Source organism: Phymastichus coffea, unplaced genomic scaffold (assembly GCF_024137745.1).
Source record: "Phymastichus coffea isolate CEN01 unplaced genomic scaffold, Cenicafe_Pcof_1.1 PCOF00066, whole genome shotgun sequence".
Taxonomy (NCBI): Eukaryota; Metazoa; Arthropoda; class Insecta; order Hymenoptera; family Eulophidae; genus Phymastichus; species Phymastichus coffea.
Window position 1 is genome coordinate 181453 of NW_026706877.1, and position 21717 is coordinate 203169.

At 47.6% G+C, this 21717-nt stretch overlaps 2 protein-coding genes across 6 annotated transcripts; both read left to right on the forward strand.

Moving 5' to 3' along the window:
* The first annotated feature begins 459 nt into the window (after positions 1-459).
* LOC131667489 (DENN domain-containing protein Crag) lies at positions 460-8769 on the forward strand. Of its 5 annotated transcripts, XM_058940928.1 has the most exons (19): positions 462-1143; positions 1212-1634; positions 1711-2304; positions 2377-2799; positions 2886-3671; positions 3738-3988; positions 4063-4233; positions 4303-4431; positions 4497-4752; positions 4826-4976; positions 5049-5255; positions 5324-5554; positions 5807-5824; positions 6132-6227; positions 6733-6980; positions 7130-7388; positions 7470-7865; positions 8021-8193; positions 8268-8769. In XM_058940928.1, exons 2-19 carry the CDS (start codon positions 1283-1285, stop codon positions 8402-8404), a joined length of 4878 nt encoding a protein of 1625 aa, XP_058796911.1. In that variant the 5' UTR covers positions 462-1143; positions 1212-1282; the 3' UTR covers positions 8405-8769. The 5 variants fall into 5 exon arrangements, with proteins under 5 accessions (XP_058796912.1, XP_058796911.1, XP_058796909.1 ...); XM_058940929.1 differs by having other exon boundaries at positions 460-1634; positions 7145-7388; XM_058940926.1 differs by having other exon boundaries at positions 462-1634.
* A 3834-nt stretch (positions 8770-12603) lies between these two features.
* On the forward strand, positions 12604-18115 carry LOC131667481 (forkhead box protein B2-like). Its single transcript, XM_058940911.1, has 2 exons — positions 12604-13131; positions 17087-18115. The coding sequence occupies exons 1-2, from the start codon at positions 12913-12915 to the stop codon at positions 17984-17986; spliced, it is 1119 nt and encodes a 372-aa protein (XP_058796894.1). The 5' UTR covers positions 12604-12912; the 3' UTR covers positions 17987-18115.
* Positions 18116-21717: the final 3602 nt, after the last annotated feature.

The window sequence follows — 21717 nt, forward strand, 5'->3', positions numbered from 1 at the left end:
AACTTTAACGTAGAATATGTATAGTCTGTTTGGGTTGAGTATGTATGTATGTACATACCATATATATACACGTGCGCACTTATGAATATAGAATATACACATATATGAACATAATTCTTGAAATAACAATAACAATTAATAATAATAATAATAATAATAATAATAATATAGCTCATTTATAAAATACGAATGTATATTTATAGCAGTAAACCTTATTTAAGCTAGTAATCATTGTGATTGATTTTAACTACGTGAATAATCTATAAAGAATACTAAAACTTTTATTATATACTTAATCTACTAGAGACTTTTAATATTTTGTTAAATACAGTATTAAATGTTTTTTTTTTTAATTTTATTCAAACATTTAACAAACAATAGGTCTTCTGTATATAAGAGATAAACTTCAAATACAGCATTCGTATAAAGTTGAAACCTAGTTCACATAATATTATGCAAGTAGTATACATCCAGTTTTCCACTACATCTATATTGAACTTGCGAGTATGCATATATATACATACGTACATATTTAGTAGCAAAAAATGGGGTCTGCAAATAGGTGGATCGCGACAAACAAATGTATTTACAAATCGCAATAAAGACAAAAGTGCTTCAAAGGCAAGTCCACAATGAGACGGCAGATTGAAGATACGCCATAATGTGTTAAATATCGTCAGAATTGACAATTACCGAATGATTTTTGATTGACTTATACTTATATATTTATCATAATTTTCTTAAACACGTTGCTACGAAGCGACTACAAACTACGTGCATGAAGCAGTGTAGGACGTCATGAAGTACCTAGCCTGTTTCACCAAAACGATTTTATCATAAGCAGTTTCTTTAAATATTAAAATCGAATGCGTTTCGAACGTGCGAGACACATAATCTCGTACATAGTTGAAGGTTATGTTAGTGTCCGATCCACCTAAGCGACTAGAGAGTAAGAGATAATGATGGACGGAGTGATTGAAAAAACCAAAGATTTTAATGAGCCAACGTCATTGACGAGGTATTTGCGATGATGTAAACAATATGGTCAAGAAGAATTCTTTTTAATACTTGGAGAATCAACTCACATAACCTGCCTTGTGACTTAATATTTACAAAACTATTTATTATGTGGATTTTATATAAGTAAGCTTATACTTTGAATGAGTCAGTAAAACAAGTATTGTATGATAAAATCCAAACAATTATATTAGATGGTTGTGATATGAAATTTATTATTGCTGCTTCAAATTATACCCAAGGTGGGTATTGAATTGATTTTACAATGGATGAGTGCAGAGTTGCAGATTATTTTGTTGTTGCTGGACTTCCAGCACAAGATGAAGTCAAGACAATTTTGACTACTGAAAATAATGAAGAAAAAAAAGAGAATTATGAGAAGCTTGAAGATTGGTGTCAAGAAGGAACCCACTTGAAAGATACTAATTTGCAAGCTCCCATCACTGATTTGGCTATTATTTTCCCAGCTTTTGGGGAAACCTGTCCAGAAGACTATACTTTACTCGAATATACTGTTACAGGATTCAAAGCAGATTTAAATCATGGTAGCTTACGAACTGATGAATGTTACTTATGTTACCGTAGAGGCAGAGATAAACCACCACTTGTTGATATAGGTAATTGGATTATTTAATTCTTTTATTTTCAATTCAATTAGTAAGCTAGACTAATATAACGTTAATGTTTTTTCAGGTGTAATATACGAAGGAAAAGAGCGAATTATGAAAGATGCTGAGATTGTAACACAAACACCAACTGGCTTAGTAGCCAATGTCAATAATTCTACGTCAAAAATATTTGTTACATATCGTAGAGCGAGTAAAAAGATGCCATGTAATTCTTTAGTTGTGACAGATGTGTGTATTATTTTGACAAATAAGGGAGAAACTCCACCTCATGCTTTTTGTGTTATTGGAAAAAATTTGAATAAGGGCATGCTTGGCAGTGATGTATTTTTGTGTTACAAAAAGTCCATGAACCGAGCAAACTTAATTTCATTCAAACCAGCAATTTTATACAAATATCCAACAGCTGATTACGATAGTTTTGGTTTTCCTAACTCAGTTGCCATGTTTTGTTTGCCAATGGGAGCCACCATTGAATGCTGGCCAAAAACTGCGAGTAAACCAAGGCCAGTTTTTTCAACTTTTGTTTTGACTGTAGCTGATGCTGCTCAGAAAATTTATGGATCTGCAATAAGCTTTTATGAAGAAGTTTTACCTCCAGATAATATAAGTGAAACTGATTACATCAAAAGTAACACAGATGTTTCAGAAGTAGAAATTGGTATGTTTGCAATATTGCATTTGTATTTATAAACATAATATCTTAATTCACAATGAAAATAAAATTTGACAGATGATGCAACGGAACCGTCCGAAATAATAACCTCAAAGCCACCACCCAAAAAGAAAATGTTTAAAAAGTTTGGTATTCTTGAAAAGTTGAATGAGACTCAGCTGGGAAAGCTACAGTATACCGATCCATCTACTCAGTCCTTAAATATAAGCAAATCCATATGTATTTTATCGCATTGGCCGTTTTTCGATACTTTCGAGCGCTTTCTCGTGTTTCTACATAGTCTTGTTAATCGCCAGCCACAAAATGTGCCTATCGAGAAATACATCTCGTATTTTCTTTGCGATATACCATTTCCTGGTCCTCAACGGCCTCGTATTTTGGTCCAATTAAGTGCTCACGATCACTTGATACTTACGCAGCCAGAGGATTTGGCTCTTCCACGTTCTGGAGCAAGCTTTCGTCAATTACTCTTAAACCTGGGTAAGTTGAGCATAAACATATTCAAGCAGCATACGCTCCAACAAATAATCAGACATCTATATAATGAAAAAAAAAAATCGTTTCAGGTGCGGATAACTGTATGTTAATTTTGTTGCTGACACTCACAGAACAAAAAATACTCGTTCATTCATTACGTCCAGATGTATTGACATCAGTCAGTGAAGCCATAGCAATGATTCTATTCCCATTCAAGTGGCAGTGTCCTTACATTCCGCTCTGTCCACTCGGCTTGGCAGAAGTGCTACACGCTCCTTTACCTTTCCTCATCGGCGTCGATTCGCGTTTTTTTGACCTTTACGATCCACCCTCGGACGTTAATTGTATCAACCTCGACACCAACAATATTGCCATTTGCGACGATAAAAAATATCTTAACAACAAATTGTTGCCCAAGAAAGCTGCAAGAATGCTCAAGAATTCTTTAGAGAAGTTGTATGCAAAGCTCATGACTATAAACAAAGATCATTTGCACGAGAAATCAACATTTTCCACTAATGAGAAGGATTTCAGCGCGGATAAGGAATTCCAACAAAAAAGAAAAGAACAACTTTTAGAGTTGGAAATACAAGACGCATTCTTGAGATTTATGGCGATGACATTAAAAGGGTACAGATCATATTTGTTACCTATTACAAAGGCTCCAACCGTGGGAACAACGGACCCGACTAGTTTATTCAATATACAAGCCTTTCTTAGAAGTAGAGATAAGAATCATCCAAAATTTTATAGTATGCTTGTTCGTACGCAAATGTTCATCAGATTCATTGAAGAGCGAAGTTTTGTATCGGACATGGACATGGCGGGCCTAGCTTTCTTTGACGAATGTACCGAAAGAGTGGAGGAAGAAAATGGTAAATGCGTAATTTTGAAACTTAAATTACTTGTACTATAATAATGTTTTTTTTTTCAAATCTTAGTTACACTTTTGGAATTGGATGAATCGCAGCATAGCGAAAGAACTGTTTTTATACCGCCCCCAGAGCCAGGACCAAATCAAACTTTTATAACATACGATACTTTCAAACTAGATTCTAAATTGATGCGGCCACAAAAGAATTTTCATTTGAAAAATCCAACGATTTGTACGCTTGGTATGGTACCAGGTAGCCCCATGGCACGCAGAACAAAACATGAAATTAAAATTGCCCAAAGAATGGCCCGTAAGCAGGTGTGTAATGATTTCGGTACTTTCACAAAATTGTAAATTATCACGCATGAAATTTACCAAAATTCCATTATCAGGCAGCTTTACCAGAACGATGGGGTCGTTGTTTACTCAACACGTGCTATAGTTTGTGGTTCTTACACCTGCCGTCAATGCTTCAAGTATCCAATCTGCCAGCTAATATTTTGCATCAAGCTTATGAATTACTCGTCAAAATGCAAAAGTTGCGTCTAGATCCCATGGAGGAGGTATGATTCATGTTTCGTGAGTCACAGCTTTTAACGATTGGTACTCATGACATGAATATTTCTTTGTAGGTTTGTTACCGAGCTATGATGCAACTTTGCGGTGTCTATGGACAACCGGTGCTTGCCGTTAAGTTACTTTTTCACATGAAACGCAGTGGAGTACAACCTAATGCTCTCACGTATGGATTTTATAATAAAGTAAGTTTTACGTAGTCCAAATTATAATAGTACAACTTTGCAATTAACAATAACATTTTTTGCAGGCCGTCCTGGAAGCCACTTGGCCTTCCGATATGACCAACTCGAGTCAGTTAATGTGGAATAAATTGCGTAATGTTATTGTTGGCGCAGCTCTGTTTAAAAAAGCTGGAAAGAAAAGTGCCAGGAGACGCCTAGGCTCACATAACGAAGCGATGCTTTTGCCTAATGATCTTAAAAATCAAAATTTAGAGCATGCAGTGTCCCGCTCAAGTCTCGATAGCACTCACTCGCAAGACACCGAAGCTGCTCATAGTGATTGTGTGTTAATTTTGTAGTGTCGAATAATGACATTAAACTTGAATTCGATTATTATTGAGATATGTGTTTACAGCCTTGAAAGAAAGCTCGATACCTGATCTACCAACTTTTGGCCTCAACGAAATGAAGAAACATCTTCCTCGACAAAACAGCATAGTCAAAGATATAGCATTGCTATGCAATTCGCAATCGGAAAATCTGAATCGGTCGCCAAGCGACCCAAGGTACTGCACACATTTGAAATGATCAAGTCCAACTATCGAACGGTAGTTTAATCACGAATAATAATTTAATAGGTTAGCGAGAAGCAATGAGTCTCCAGTCAAAAGTCCAGTAAGAACACCTGTCATGGAAAATGATCCTTTGGGGGCTTTAGCTAATGACGAAACGCCGATAGTTTCTCCTTGCGAAGAGAATGATTCAAATTGTTCGACAAGTACATTAACTGTCTTAAATAATGCGCTCGAGGACAGCCGTCCTGGCGGACCCTTATTATTTCGCAAGTACGAATGTGTTATTGTAACGAAGTCGAACCACAGGCGATGTATTTAATATGATTTTTTCTATCCAGTAACGCCACGTTGCCGCGAAGTGCAACTTTTCATCAACCAGCCGAGGAACTCGGAGGTACGAATGCTGCTAGTCATCTTCAGCGCAGTGAAACAATGCCACATTCAGTGCAACAGGCTGAACATGAAAGAGAACGTGAGCGAATCGAGTTTGGCAGTTTATGGGCACAGAATAAAGACAGTGTTACTTCTAGTTTATCCAGTATTGGCTCAAGCCTCAAACTCAGCTTCGGGTGAGAATTAATTTCAATCGTATCATAATTATGTAGATTGTATAATAACAGAGAGCAATAGATGCATTTTACAGTTCAATCAATGTTTCAAATTTCACTTTTGGAAAGCGTTTAATTTTTTGTTTCTAAATGATTGAATTGTAAAAAAAGTGTCTAGTGAATAGACATTGAACACTTGACTTTTATAAAAAAAAGTATTAAGATAGAACATATAGTCTTGAAAGTTTTCAATCAAAGAGGATAATTTCCTAGTTGGCCATGGACATCCAGGTAACAAGATTTTGTAAATACCCACTGATCATTACAATTTTTTCTCACATTAGATCTAGAAGCATGTCTTTGTATTTTTATTGATATTTTACAAGTTATTTTATATAATTTTTAATATTCATTACTATTTAAAAAAAAAATGTATCTTAAAATATGAATGTTTTTTAAATTATAGCCGTTAATTTGACAATGCGTATTAATATTACTCGCTAATTAATTTAATTTTACAAGAATTCCAACAATCATCTACTTCCCTTGCTATTTCATTTATTATGCACGTTTGGCTTGAGTATGATTTTGAATGTAGACGTTACTCAACTGGAGGACTCGCCTTTGGCAAAAACAAGGAATTGATATCGACAAATCAGCTGATAGAATCTCTCAGTCTTTCCAGTTACATAAGGTAAACGTTGATCTTGAATAAGAAATCATTCTTATACATATAGTAGATTTGCACATTTCTAGTTGATTTATCACGGTCAAGACGTGAGTAATGTACATTTTATTTAAATCGAAAGCTGTTCCATGCAAATATAAAAAATTAGCGTTAAATTAAGCAGACTATTTTTTAAATTGATTTGCATATTTCTTCGTAAAAAAACAATTACCTTACAAACATTGAAGATAAATAATGATAGATTATACTTGATACTGTTATATGTTCTGTTTGTGAACGTGTATCAAGACCATTTGCATGTTTTACAAAAAGTTCATAATAATTTTGACTGCGAATTGCGAACTATTCAAGTTTTATGTTTATTATAAATTTGCAATTGATATTCGAGATTTCCATATTTTATGCAAACGCGCACGTTGTGTTGACTAACTTTTAGAAAGATGGTATCTTAAATACGTAGAGTTTGAGAATGGCGATAGTTCTAAATGAAAGTTTGCTTTGATTTCTACAGTCCGTCGAGTCTTACTGGTAAAAAATCCAACGAAATCATCCTGGGTGGTTTGAACAGTTTGAAATCCGCCGTGACGTCGGTTGGAAAGAAGTTTGACGAGATCAAAGAGGCCATTTCAGCGACAAGCACACCCATCAAATCGAAGGAGCGCGAACAAAAGCTCGGTTACGGTGTATCTCATGAGAGTTTAGACTCGCTAACAGATGGCTCGCAGCAAGACCGCAACGAGCTTTCTGCCAGAATGGCTGGTAATTTTGACTACTTTATCCCTTTGTTCGCAATGTTCAAGTAATTATATAAGATTTTGCTGAATTGTAACTGATATACCTTAGCAAAACGCAAAAAATGGGATGTTTAAAGACATAAAAATGATGAGATGTAAATAATGACTATTAAGGAGAAACGAGTGTAGATCTTGGAGCGCTGTACGAGCTGGCTGAGTGCTTGTATCCAAAATCGACAAAAGAACAGGAGGAGCGCGTGGCAGTGGAGCTAGCACTGTCAAGTGCCAGTCGCTGTCACAACTGCTTAGCCATTCTCTACGACGAAGAAATTATGGCAGGATGGCAGCCCGAGGATTCGAATCTCAACACGACTTGCCAGTTTTGCGACAAAGCCACCGTTCCCCTACTAACTGTCACTATTTTCGATTACAGGTAGGTTCTCTTTCTGTTAATTCTGTATGATAAATATAATTCCGGATAAACGATTCGATTACTAATTGATGTTGCAACTAGATGCGAGGACGGCGAGAACAACCATGACCCATTGATGGCGGGCCTGTTGCAAAAGCCGCGCGAGCTGCCTGACCCAATAACCGTGCCCTACCTTAACCCGCTGGTGCTACGTAAAGAGCTGGAAAGTGTACTCGACCAAGAAGGCGATTCGTGTCTTACCAAGCAAAAGTTCATACAGGAACACCCGATCGTATACTGGAATCTCATTTGGTATTACGAGAGGGTCAATTTGCCCAGTCATCTGCCCGAGCTCTGGCTTGGAAATTGCGAGCGCAAAACCGATCCTCTCTCCACTTGCCCCACCGTTGGCGTACGCACGCTCTGGGACAACGAGAAATTGCACATGGATAGAATCCCCATGTATCTCCAGTGGAAAAATAACATCGAGGATCGAGCGTTAGTTTTCACATATAATTTTCAATGTCACTTTGTAACAACTGTTATTTCTTGTATTCTTTTTATTTAGTATATTCAGATATCACAAATATAGAGTCTAACAAATTATCTCCATAAATCAACCTGTCATTAAATTGTCACGTATTTCATTATAGGTTTATGCAAAATGTGATATCGTACGTTAGACGTAACGATTTAGCTGAGCCAATAAAACAAGTAGCATTGGAACGCAATAGAAATCGAAATGCCGAACAAACGCCTTTCTCTATTTATCGAGATATACTTTTCTTAGCTTTCATTGTTCTTGGAAGAGGAAATATTGATCAAGGTACGTTATAATTATTTACTCATTAGCATCAAATATAAAAAAAGATTCGACTAATTCTCGAATGCGTTTCACAGGAGTGTTTGATCGTGAATACTTGTTGTCGTTAGAGAAGTTGACGGAGGGAGAGGAATCGCTATTATGCACAATTGATGCTGCCCCTTCGCTAATGACGCTTTACTGCCGGCATTATTTCAAGCAACTTAATGTCTGATCGTTCTTGCACGTGATATTGAAATTCAAACTTGTGATGCTGTGCAATATATACAAGAAGCAAACAAAAGAGATGAGCTCTTCTGTCGATAATTGTGATCAAGTTTTGACCAATTTGATAAGGTTAAAAAGAGTAAAAACGAATTCAAATCACTTAAGCATATAACTTGAAAATAACTCACGTACAAGTTTATACAATGACGCCCATGATGATATCACGTTGTAAAGGAGTTGTACAGTGTTACGCGTAACGATGAAGTATATATATTTTTGGAAGGAAGCGACTCACCGATCGTATTAGCAACGCCTGGCCCGATAGAGAGACGAAGAAAAAAAGCGCGCACGCTCGCGATAGAATGACAACGAGAGGATGCTACGGGAATAAGCAAGTGAATCGTGATAAAATATAAGCTCATGTAAAGTCGATTTGGAAAAACTTCAGACGGTGATGTTTTTCTTAGACTATACAAATAAAGCAGTTGAAGTATTTTATAAACATAAGTTTGTTTTATTTCTGCTGGTTGTTCTAATATCTTAAATTTTATTTGTTAATGTCAGTGAGTATATTATTAGTTTGTCAACTTTATTAGTTTTCTAAAAAAAACTGAGATTGAAGAAAATGTAAACTATTACAACTGGATTCTTAAATATATAATTTGATTATTAAATTTTGATTTATAAACTTACTCAAATTCGTAATAAATACTATAAATGATTGTTAAAATATCAATTGCGAGCAGCAGAAGCCGATCATTCCCGATTTAATATGCTGTAGACGTTTTTATCCCTAGAAGTTTATCATTCAAGTTTATCATTGATTTGTAATTGGATTTGTAATGAAACACTTTCGTAAAAAGTATTTTCGTATGAGGAAACAATTTTTGCTAGCTTAATAGAATAAATACGCGTAATCATAAATTAATTTACAAGAAGTGCCGTTCCATAATTCATGATTATCTACGTCAGTTGATAGCGAAGCTTTTCTCGGCTTCTTTTTTTACCGTTTCTGTTATTGATTATGGGACACCGAGATAATTACTGTGTACTAAAATGCCGCTTTCTCTTCGAAACCATATATTGTCTGAGCATGTCACGGAACCGTTATTATCTACTTACATATGTTACATACAGAACGCTGTTATTTTTGTGCCTGTCTAACGAGTTTCTAAAGCACTAACACAAAAGGAAAAGGTAATAAAAATTAACTGCTAAATATACCGCACGAGTTTAACTACTGAGAAGCTGATTCTCCATTGAATTATCCATGTCTTTTTAACTTCTTAACACATTGGCAAATATATAAGTGATTTTATGAGCCTTATGAAAGTATTTTATTGTTTAAATGTTCTTTATAATTATTTACATATATATAAATTATGCTTGTTCAAAATTGACAATTTAGCAAATACAATGACTAGTTCGAGTAGCAAGCGGATGATAAACAACTTGCAAGAAGTTTTATATAATTTAAACGTGATTAATTATAGTTTCGTTAAACAGACATTGGAAAATTGTAAAGATTAAAATTATTTTCACTCCAATTCTACAAAACATTTTATTGACTACTCGTCGAGCAAAAATAAAAATCACTCACACCACGATCGAACACGTTTTAATTTCCACAAACAATCATAAATTGTTTATTTGTTAGATCGACTCGGTCTCTGTTGATTTCTAATGCTTTTTAATGCTTGATTCAAATACAGCTATACATTTTGCCGCAACAATATAACCGCATGCCATTTGATGATTTGCACGACTGAAAATGTTGCACATTTGAGTCTCTCTAGAGGAACGACGATTACAAAATGTGTTGATAATTATTTTAATACTTGGCTTAGCTATCCCAAGAATAAGATCACGTAAATGTTCTAACGACAAGTTTTACGCGCTTATGATTTCGACAATGGCGTTGATTATATACGGAAAAGCTTGCACGCATATCCTGTGTGAAAAAGAATAATTTCACGTTACGTTTTACAATGAGGACGCTGTAGCAACATGTTGCGGCTATCTAAGCATAACAATGAAACTTGAATGGATGTAGCGATCGAGTAACATTATTGCGAATTGAAATAAAGATCGGGCGGCGTTGTCATTTGGGAAATATGTTAAAAACTGAGATTCTTGTAGACAAAGTGAGGAACATTTGCCTATTCTGGCACTGCAAATAGCAATTGAAAAGCTGAAAAATTGACTGATGACAAAGCAGATTGGCAATGGATATTAAAGATTATTGCCCTCGTCGTCGCGATCATGTAAGTTGTGCAGGCGCAAATGCGAAATGATGAGATTGCGAGGAGAAAACTGCTAGATAAGAACTGGCTATTGCAGAGAATACTGACTGCAAGTAGAACAGACTTGAGTGAGGTGCTGTGTAGAGGAAGCCTATAGGCATTGTTTACGCAGCTGCAGACGTAAATAAATATCGCGCGTGCGAATTGAGAACTAGATGCGAGGCGAGGATGGCGCTGTGTAAGAATAAGGAAAGTGTAGTTAGGGAAGGCGAGAGCTACACTGTAAGACAATTTGGCGGGATGAGTCCAAGGCAGCGCGAGCCAATGTAGTTGACGAGCTGGCGCGGCGGCGGCGGCGGCGCAGCTCGCTGCACTCGCTCGCCCGTTAAATCAATTACGTCCCCGCAGCCCATTGGCCGACCACGAGCACGCCCCCGGGCTCGGCCCACGACGCGTGCCTGGCCAATCTCGGCAGCCTTGCCGGCCTATCTCGTCCGGGCTGTCCTCTGCTATCTGCTCCCGCAGCCCCAATGCCTATCGCATCCGCACCGCTTATATCCAACATTAACAACCCATCGCTTCGCCAGCTTTCGCTTCACGTTATTAGCCGCTCACCTGCAACCACCATTCTATCATTGGCTTGCTTCTCCAAGCGATACTTACTTTCTCGCTAATCTCCGCCGCTGCACGGCTGCATCTACTCCAATTTGATTTTTAGATATACCCAGCGCTTCTTCTTTCAATCGCCAATCATTAGCAGCTTACTCTTGTCTCGACGTGCTACAGCCTTATATCCTTCGCGCGCATGCTTTGCGGAGCTCGCAGATATGCATCACTCGCACTTAAAAATCGCTTGATCGAGTGCCGTTGCCTAATACTCAAATTACATTCTAAAAGTAGGCATATTCTTCATTGACGTTTTTATGGCAATATGCATTTTTACAGACTCAACCACAAATTAATTTCGAAGTATCTTTCATTCGTAAAATTCTTAAAAATCCTATTCCTTTTTCGGACGTACACCGCACTAATAATTATTTCGAAGTCCGTCACAACTGCTATTACCCATAAAACAACATGGGTGTCGGATAAGTTGGCTGTGCAATCATATCCATAAAGGCATCAAGGCACAGCAGTCCGATATAAGTTATGTGCAATAGTCGTGTGTAATTTCTAATGATGCTTGCATTTACGAAATACGTCTGCCAAGTATTGGATTTCCATGATAACACTATTACATTTACCAAATGTCATTTTGGCGTGAATTGTAGCGCAACATTTTCATAATTATTTTCAGGTCGAATGATTGTTGTGTGAAAGCAATAATATGGAAAGTGCAGAAGTCCGATGAAAGAAGTAGTGAGAAACATATAATAAGCGTACAATCACTTGTTTATTAATTGTTTTTCCTCGGTAATGACGGTTGATTGACGTAAATTATCCGCAATTGCAATGATAAATCGCACGGCTATATTATCGCCTGTATAATGAATTTCCGTAAACGCACTGAAAGCTAAGCTTGAGAGCGCATAAGTGGTGGGTGAAAGGGTACGATTTACGAAAAACGTACAAACAGTGATATAGTGACGACGAATATTTGGAAAACGAAAAGTTGACTTATCGAGCGAGGCGTGCGCTGCTCGGTCAAATACGTGAAATACGTGAAATACGTGGCGAGCGGCGCGACATCCTTGATCCAAGAAGAGCGTTCCGCGAATGACATTGTCGAACGAGGGAATAGCGCAGAACTATTGTCTGCCGACTGGCAAAGGTAGAGTCGAGCAGCGGGGGGTGGGTGGGGAGGGGGCAGAGCAGCGGAGCCGTAGGAGCTGTAGGACGGGCCGGCGACGCAGGAGGCGCGGCCAAGCGGGCCAGGGGGTGGCGCGCGCGCCGGGCGTGGCGGCGGCGGCGGCGGCGAGCGCCGGGCGCGCGCCCGCCGCCGCCAGTCCCTCTGCGGCCGCGAGCGCGCACGCTCCGCCGTCCCGTGCACCGAGGCTCCAGTGCGCGCAGCCCCGCATCCAGTCGCCCGCGAGACGCGAGAATGAGGCCCGCCGGCGCAGCCTGCCGGACGAGGCAGTGCGGCGCCGAGGCCGAGCTGTAAGTGGTGCCGAGCGACGGACACTGCGCGGGCCGCCGAGAGAGCGTTGCAGTGCGAGGCATGAGGCGCGCCGACGGGCGCGGGCCGAGTCGGCGCCCGACGGCAGGCCGGGCCGAGCAGCGCGCAGCGGCACCGGCGGCCTAGAGCAGGCGAGAGCCCGCCGCCGCGGATGCGATGCCGCGGCCGTCGCGCGACACCTATGGCGACCAGAAGCCCCCCTACTCGTACATCTCGCTCACGGCGATGGCCATCTGGTCGTCGAAGGACAAGATGCTGCCCCTAGCCGAGATCTACAAGTTCATCGCCGACAGGTTCCCCTACTACAGGAAGGACACGCGCCGCTGGCAGAACTCGCTGCGGCACAACCTTTCCTTCAACGACTGCTTCATCAAGGTAATCGCGAGTCCCTGCGCGCGCGGCCGTCGGCCCGACCGGTGCGCCCGACGAGGCGGCTGAGCGCGCTGTGGACGGCCTTGCGGGATCCGCGCGGGCGTCGGCATCGACTGCGGGAGCCGCTGCCGACGAGTCGCCAGGCGCTCGGGACAGCGCACGCACAACGGGTGCGCACGCGAGCCGCACGAGTGTGTCAAAGCCGCGCCGCTCGACGCGCCCGGACCCTTCTTCGAGGCTTTGCCGCGAGATGTCGACGCGTTCACGCGATCCAGACCTGTCAAACGGCAGGCTGCCGCCGCGGCTGGACTCGGACCCGCTGCCGCTCGGCAATAATTGGCCGAGCCACGCGATGCCCTGTGTCGGCTCCGTGTCGGCTCTGCGTCGGCTCCCTGTCGGCTGCACGTCGGCCGTTCGTCGGCGCCGGGCCCGCGCGCCGCGCGCCAAAGCCGTGCGCTTTTAACGCGCTCGTCCGGCCGCTCGTAAATCAGCGGATAATTGCACTGCTCGCCAGCCGTCGTCGAGCGTCCGCGTATCGACGTCGCTGACGCTCTTGCGCTCCGATTCGGTCGGCTCGTCGATACGCGTGTGCGCGGGCAGCAGTCGCGAGCGCCAGGCGGCTGCTAGGAAGCTCGAATGGGGGCCGCGGGCCGAGCTTCGTCCAAGCGAGACCAACCTTACGCGATGTCCAGACGCTGCGAGGCGACGGTGCAAAGGGCGAGGTGTCGGGTGCTCGAGTGGCCGAGGGCGGCGAGCGCTCGCGTGTCGCGGCGGATCGCTGGGGGGGAAAGCAGACGCGCCCGAAGAGGCGCCAATCGAACCGGACTCGAGTCGGCAGAGCGCGAAACGCAGAACTCGGCTCGGAGACGGCGCCGAGCTTGCACGACTTCGCTCGATACGCGTGCGAGCTGCGTGTCCCGGCGATCGAAGCCGGCCGTCGCTCGGCTCTCCCGTGGGCGCGCGCGCGCCAGCCGGCGTCGTGCACGCCGCTGTCGAGCGCCGCACCGAGCACCCTTGCGACTTGCGCGCCCCTCCAGTTTTTCGCAGTCTCGCGACGAGGCCCGTCGTGCTCGTCCGGCTGGAAGCATCGCGAGCATCCGCTGTGCGCCGGCAGGCCCCCGACCTTCGCGCTGCGCGAGCTCGCCTCCCGGGGAATGCCGCGAGAGCACCCAGGTCGCGCCAGACGTCGACTGGGACTGGGCATGGGGGTAGTCCGTTTGGCAGCGGCCCCGACTGGACTCGGCTGCCGTTGGTGCCTCCACGAACGCGCTCCGTCTGATTTTAATCGATCCGCCTTGCGTCGCGTGCGCCCTGTCCGCCTCGACGGCGCTGCAATTAACATGGCGACGCGGAGTGCACCGGAGCTGTGCGTTTGCAACGCAGCCTGCGATCGCAACAGCAATACGCGCTCGCGCTTGCGCAGATGGTCGCGATTGTCCAATTTTTCGTAGCGCCCGGCGCTCGTCGAACGGCATCGTCCAAGTGCGCGCGTGGTCGTGGGCTTTTGAGCGGTCGCTCGGCCAACTGCAATCAAAACACTGGCCAAGCTGCGCATCGCGTGGATATCCGGCAGTGTTGTCCAAGTTAGGAAGCGCGGTGCGAGCTTGCCGCGGAGACGAGCAGGCATTGAATCCACCGACTTCACGGTATTCATCCCGACGAATGCACGTCGATAAAGCTCCCCGCAGAACTTGAATTCTCGCGTTCGTTCGTCGGCCTGTCTCACGTGCGCGCAGAACGCACCGGATATGGAAATGAGGTGCAAGTCGAGACGAAAACGGGAGCACTTGGCGTAATTAGTTTTTCAATGAACTTTCAATGCGGAATCATCGAGCTGCGGTTGCATCGGTCGCGAGATAAGATAAGCGGCCTGGCTGTCGCGGCTAGCTAATGCGAGCGTTCGCATCGCTGTACAAGCCAATGGCGCGACAGCTGTCATTGTCCACGGCGTAATTGTCATTAGAGGCGCAATTACCTTGGCCAACCGATCGTATCGCCCGCAGCGTTACTCATTCCGTGCGACTCGACGTTGTTGACGATAATTAAATAACCCGTTTCCATTAGCCATCTTATTTGCTCAATAGATTTTTATTTTCAGCCCTTCCATTTTCGCCATTGCGTTTCGCAACAACTATCCATTATATTTGTCTCTCGGGCTTGTGCTGCTTGTGCTATTGGCTTTACACTCGTCAGCAAACAGTCGTGCGATTTCCGCTTTGTCCGGACAAAAATTGGTGTCTTTTTGTAGCCGTCACTGGTTTCTTGCGATAACCTGTAGTCGCCGTATACTCGTCCCCTTCAGTGCTATGCTTGGCCGGATCGACGAATAATGAAAAGCTCGCTTCGCGGCAAATCAAGAAAGGTAGTCAAAGTTGGCGCCAAATTTGTTCGCTATAATTATTGTGCTGTGCAACATTCTTTGCCGAGCGTCTGCGCGCAAGAGAACAACTGCATTTTTCATAATTTATAACGATCCGCTTGTAAAACTTGTACGGCCGAACAATTGAATTTGACGTATGAATCGATGGACTTAATTATACTAGGACGACTTTCATTGATCAGTTTCAACTTGTAATACTTGGATGTTCACTAGCGATGAAAGATAAAGTTACTTGTCAGAACTGGACATTTGGACAGTTATATGTTTTCGTGACAATTATTCGATTTGTTGTGTGTCGTAACACTTGAAAGTCAAATGGAATTTTCTTAAATCTTACAATTGTGTTTAAAAATTACGCGTAAGGCGATTACTCTTCTTGAGAAGTTTTTTCTGCGCTTAATTGTTTCAGTCAGTCGCACCTTTAATTTTGATGCCTGTCAACGGGTTAAATAAGTTGAGTTAGAACGACACAACCTCTCTTTATTGCCTGAAAGCAGAAAAAATTCTATAGATTTTTCTTTGAACTTGGCTAGTTTTCGTTTGGCCTCCACCGATTCAGTAAAAACATTATGCCTCAAAATTGAATCGTATTCGTTTGCTTTTCCCCTTCATTCTGATCATTCGGAATCACAGAGTCATCTCTGGTTAGTGGGTCAACATGTAGAATAGCAAAATTTCCATTTTAAACGGCGAAAGTTATCGTTCCGTGTAGGATTTAAAAAAAGGCTAAAGAGTGACTTGAACGTGTGAGGTCGTCTCGTGTTTTTCGCCAATCAATTCTCTATTTCTGACCCGACGTAGCGGGACTTTAATGTTCGCCTTAAAGTCACAAAGATCTACGCGAGATTTGAAATTTCAATTCTCGCAGCAGCTTTCTTGACAGAATATAAAAGCAATTTGTACTTTGAATCGCTGCACTGAATATGCGTGAGGCACGTGTACAAAAACTGACTGAGCAAAAGCGGCGCGTATCCATGACGGCGAGCATCTGGCAAGGTGGAACTTTGACGAGGTTGCACGTGAAGTGGGCGGGCTGGGGTGCACGTGAAACGTCGATAACGCGTGACCGATAGCTGGGAGCTTTGCGAATAGCGGGTCGGTCAAGTTGACGATGTCACATCCGGTAATTGCGGGCTGCAGGCCGTAGGAGATTTTGAAAAACGTAGAGCGGCGCAAAAAGAAAATTTGGCACGGAAAAACTCGCGGGGCGATTATGGGTCGCGCGACGAGACAGTAGAGAGTTTGAAGCACAAGTTTGCTACGCGAACAAGTAAGAGTTGAGCTTGGCAGAGTCGTTAATGAAGCATTTGGCGCGAACGCTGTATCCACGTTGCCGGGGCTTTCGTAACAACTCCAATTTGACGTCGGCTTTGATTAGCTGCGCTTAGCGGCAACAGGCTCGCGCATTGCAGCGATTGATTTAAGCGAAACGCCGTAAAGCCAGACGAGCCGTTACGCGCCTCTGAAAATACGATCGAACAATCGCGCTCGCGGAAGAGCTCGCCTCGATCGGCCCCAGCTCCCGGCGGCCGCCCGACGAACGGCTGACTGATGCGGCCCGCGCGGCCTCTGTTGCAGGTACCTCGAGGGCCGCACCGCCCCGGCAAGGGCGCCTACTGGGCGCTGCACCCGGCCGCGCTGTCCATGTTCGAGAACGGCAGCCTGCTGCGCCGGCGCAAGCGCTTCAAGCTGCACAAGCCCGACAAGGACCTGCTCAAGACGGAGCTGCAGGCGCTGGCCTCGGCGATGCCGCCGCCGCGCCCGGACCTCGGCCCCGGCCCCGGCCCGGGACCCGGGCCGGGGCCCGGCCTCGGCGCCGCGCCGCCGGGCCTCGAGGCCCACCTGGCGCCCGCGCCCGCCGGCGGCGGCCTCAGCCCCGGCAACCTGGCGCGCCTGCGCGAGGACCTGCTGCGCTGGGAGATGCAGGAGCGCCGCATGGCGCTGGCCTCGGCGGCGGCGCAGCAGGGCTTCGTCGAGCAGCCGCCGGCGCCGGCGCCGCCGCCGCCGGGGCCGGGCGGCTTCTACGCGGCGCGCCCGGCCGACGGCCCGGAGCCGCCGCAGGCCGGCGCGCCCTTCGAGGCCCTGCAGGCCTCCTACGGGGCCTTCTCCTCCTTCGCCGCGGCCTACCTGTACCCCGGCCCCGCGCAGGAGCTGCACTACTACGCGCTGGCCGCGGCGGCGGCCTCCTGCCCGGGCCCCGCGGCGGCGCGCGGCGCCGAAGAGGAGGCGGGCCGCTTCGCGGCCGCGGGCCCGCCGGCGCTCACGGGCCTGGCCGGCGCGGCGGTCGGCGCCGGCAAGCGCGCCAAGAAGCCCTTCACCATCGAGAACATCATCGCGCCGGACGAGCAGCCACAGGCGCCGCAGGACAAGCGGCCGCCGCAGCTGTCGGTGCCGCGGCCCGTGTACGCGCAGGCGGCCTTCCCGCTGCCGTCGGGCGCGCTCGAGCGCCAGCGGCCCGGCTACCCGCAGGCCACCTAGCTCTGCAGCGGCGCCGACCGACTCGTCCAACTATTTGTAAATGTAGAGAGCGACCGGACAGCGATATAAATTATTGTACATATTTGACTTCTAGATCGTATAAAAAGCCGAAAATAAATGACGATGATAAATACGAGGCTGAGCTTGGCCGTTCATTTTCCATGCACTCTGGCGGCGAAGACGCGGCAGCGTCGGGCGTCGCACGAACCGGCGATCGGCGGTAAGTAGGAAACCGTCGACGGGCCGACGAGCCGACGGGCCGACGGGCCGACGGGCAAGCGGCAAAAAGGGTGGCAAGCGGGCAGCAGCGCGCCGGATCGCCGGATCGCCGGATCGCCGGATCGCAGAGACGCAAGTCATCGACCACCCCGAGTAGCTGATCTGATTGCGTGTAACAGGCCCTTTCTTCGTCGACTTTTTCGAATGCCACGGCTGCTGTTCCGCGCTCGCCCGCTCCTCCTGCTCCCCCTCGTCTTGCCGTAATTTCATTTTCTCGCCGCCGAGGCGTGTCGGGCCCTCTTCGAGCTTCGTTAATTAAATTTCGTGCGAATAAAAAAAACCGCATCGCCGCGCGAGTCAACGATGAAAGTCCCGGATAATCGCGCGCCGCCCGGTGACGAATCGATCAAAACGTTTTCACCGGCGCGCCTGCCTTTTTGTTGGACTTGGTCGCGCGCACCAGACCAGTGCCTTGGCTTTCTTCTTTGCGCCCGTGCCGCCCGCGCCGCTGCTTTCTTCGCACCCACTTCCCGCGCGCTAGTGGCCGCCGAGCACCGCGATGACAAGCGAGGCAAGCTCCTCTTTCCGAGTCCATCGCGGAGCAGCGTCGGCGAATAAGACCCGAGGTGGCTGGCGAGAGCTGCGAGCAGGACGAGAGGACCGAGCGAGCAGCAACGAATCCAGAGGCTTATACATCGTAAACAGACCGCCGAAGCTGGCATAATGTCAAGATTTAATGCAGCGAAGAATGGAAAAAGAGGCGCTCATTATACACGCGTGTTCTCGGAAAGGCAAAGAGCCAAGTCGAATTTTTTATGAACTGGCTTTCTCCGCGCTCGGCCGAGAGAGCGAGGCTCCGCTTAAACAAACTGAATCGCCAGCGTCGTAAACAAGCGGATTAACGCGAATGCTAGGCGCGCGGGAAACGGATGGCGGCTCGCTGCCAGTTGGCGTCCAGCGAGCGCGTCCCGAACGCCCAATGCCGCGACGACGGCCGGCTGGCTGCCGCTCGCGCTCGGCGTGGATCAGCGGATTAACGATCGCGCCTCGGCGGCCCGACGCTAATGGGCCCCAAACTACTCGAGCGCGGCCAGCCGAGTGCGCGCAGTAGGCAGCTCGATTAAAGAGCCCGAGGAGCGCCGCCGTCTCGTGAGCAAATACGCCTCGTCCGAGCCCGAGTCCTTGGGCATGCATCGTCGATCACGCGGCTACTCCGGCTTCCGTGCGACGCGCACTCGGCCGGAAAGCGCGGGCTCGCGCCTTGACACCCGCTTTCGATCGGCCGCGCAGCCTCTCCTCGGTTCTCGGGGCGCCCAAGTTCAAGGAGCAGCGAGCGAGCGGACAAGTGGCGCAAAGAGCCGAGGTGCCAGGCCAAATCGATCGCCGGCTGCGAGCGATCCGCCTCGCGCTGTCTCGCTCTCTCGCGCTTCGCGCGCCTCGGCTCTGCGGCTTGGGCGCACTCGAGAGCGGCGGAGAAAGAGAGCGGGTCCGGCCGCGAGGAATTCCATCCATCAAGCTGCGAGGTCTTCTAGCAGCGGCGCGTTAGTTATAGTGCGCGCGCGCGCGCGCTCGTGTGTGCGTGTGCGCGTGCGCGTGTGTGCCGCCTCGGGGCCCGCAAGGAGCGGGCGGAGGGGCCGCGGCCAGGGGGAGGCTCGGGTGTTGATGACCAGACACGGCGGCGGCGGCGGCGGCGGCGGCGGCGGCGGCGGCAGAGGCTCAAGGCGGGATGCCTTTCATCTTTTCATCTCTGGCTGCGGCTCGCAGCCAGCCTCCTGCCGACTACGTGCTCGGGCGCGCTCTTCTCCTTTCTTCACACCTCCTCTCGGTTCGCCTCTCGCGCCAGCGCTCACGCTCTCGTGGGCCGCGAGTGTGCGCGCGCTCGTCGTCACGCCGATAATCGATGTCAGCCGCGCTGTTCGCTCTCGCGGACCATTTGCCAGCGGATCGCGGCCGCGAGTGTGCGTGTGCATCGCACACCTCGTTAATCGGCGCCTCTCCGCCTTCGTCGCGCCGCGTTACGCCGTCGTTACGACGACTTTACGACGCGAGCTGCTAAGCAGGCCATTTAATTTGCCTGGCAGCGCTGCCGAGGCGCACAGGCGCTCGTGGCAGTCGGCGAAGCCGCCCGCTACTGCGCGACCTTATTGGCCGCGAGAGGCCCGCGCGCGCGCGATCGCGAGGCCCGGCTTTTTACTCTGCTCTCGGGGCTCTGGCCAGTCGGAAATTAATTAGCGAGCGCTCGGCTAGCCGTTTGATGCCCGAGTTGCGAGCCGCCAGCAGCAGCCAGCCAGCCAGATTGAGGCTTCCATATCTCGCGCTCGCTCGCTTGCGTGCAGCCCCCACGGAGATGATCAGCCCAACCGGTTCGCACTAATTTGCGGATAATGGCTCCTTTGCCTCTCTCGAGCTTCGCTCCGCACGCTTTTATTTGGAAAGCGTTTAATCTAAGTGGAGGGAGGCGTCAGGCTATATATAAACGCCCCGCGCGCTCGCCGTACATGCCAGCTTTAATCTGCAACTGCTATTCAAATTCCAACGGCTTTTCGGCTCGCAACTCGCTCCTTTGCCGTTGCCGAAGCCTCGTTCGTTTTCCTCTAGCCAAACAAACAAAGCGCCGCCAGCGGATTCAATCTCGGTTCACGGATACACCGGCGTCGTTTAATTACACGGATCAATCGCGCCGCCAACGCGCTCTGGCGGTCTTCTATCGCCTGTCCCTGTAGAGAGCTCCTTTGGCCGGCGTCCTCTCGTGGGCACAAGTAGAGCAGAAAACAGATCAACGTGGAAAAAGTAGAGCTCTTCGGTCTTCCAACTGCCCACTGCTTTGGAGTCATTTGCAAGTTGCTTAATCGTTGGACGGCGGCGGCGGCGGCGGCTCAACGCTCGTCGATACGTTCTCGGATCTTTCTCTTTTTTCTTCGTTTGTACGCTTCTCCGTTGAGCTTCCCGAGCACGGTTAATGGCTCGAAATCAAGGCGCCACACCGACGATTACGGTAACAAGCTTTCGCACTATACACCATTATTTACGAGCTGCGTAAGCCACCAAAGTATTAGAACAGTTGCTTACACTGTCGCTGTTCGCTGTTGTTGCGAGTGCATTGCGCATACGTGCCTCGCGTTAACAACCTGGCTACGAGTTGGTGGCGCGAGGTGGCCCCGGCTGCCATTATGCGGCGGCTTGTGTGCGTCCAAAGTCGCGGCTAATCGCGCATAACGCGCTTGGCCGCAAAAACCGTCCGCGGCGCGTACATTGTAATCGCGAGATTGGCTAGTGCGCGCTTATCCGAATGCGCCTGCATTGCAGCCGGTACCAGGCCCGACGAACGCCGAAGCCCACGGCACCCACGGCAGCTGCGACACTCGGCGAAGCGCGCGCGCGCGCGGCGGAGGCTCGCGTAGTCGGCCGAGCACGAATTCGCTCGTTGCGGTCGCGGCGCGTGCAGGCGAGGTACAAAAGGAAGGCCACTCGCGCCCGGCGACTGGCGACGGCCAGGGGCGCGCGCTCCGGCG

Coding starts and splice junctions, on each gene's coding strand:
- LOC131667489 (XM_058940926.1), top strand. CDS start 1,283: ATGGATGAGTGCAGAGTTGCAGATTATTTTGTTGTTGCTGGACTTCCA. Junction 4,753..4,825: donor CGAAGCTGCTCATAGTGATT/GTGTGTTAATTT, acceptor ATGTGTTTACAG/CCTTGAAAGAAAGCTCGATA. Junction 6,228..6,732: donor AGTCTTTCCAGTTACATAAG/GTAAACGTTGAT, acceptor TGATTTCTACAG/TCCGTCGAGTCTTACTGGTA.
- LOC131667481 (XM_058940911.1), top strand. CDS start 12,913: ATGCCGCGGCCGTCGCGCGACACCTATGGCGACCAGAAGCCCCCCTAC. Junction 13,132..17,086: donor TCAACGACTGCTTCATCAAG/GTAATCGCGAGT, acceptor CCTCTGTTGCAG/GTACCTCGAGGGCCGCACCG.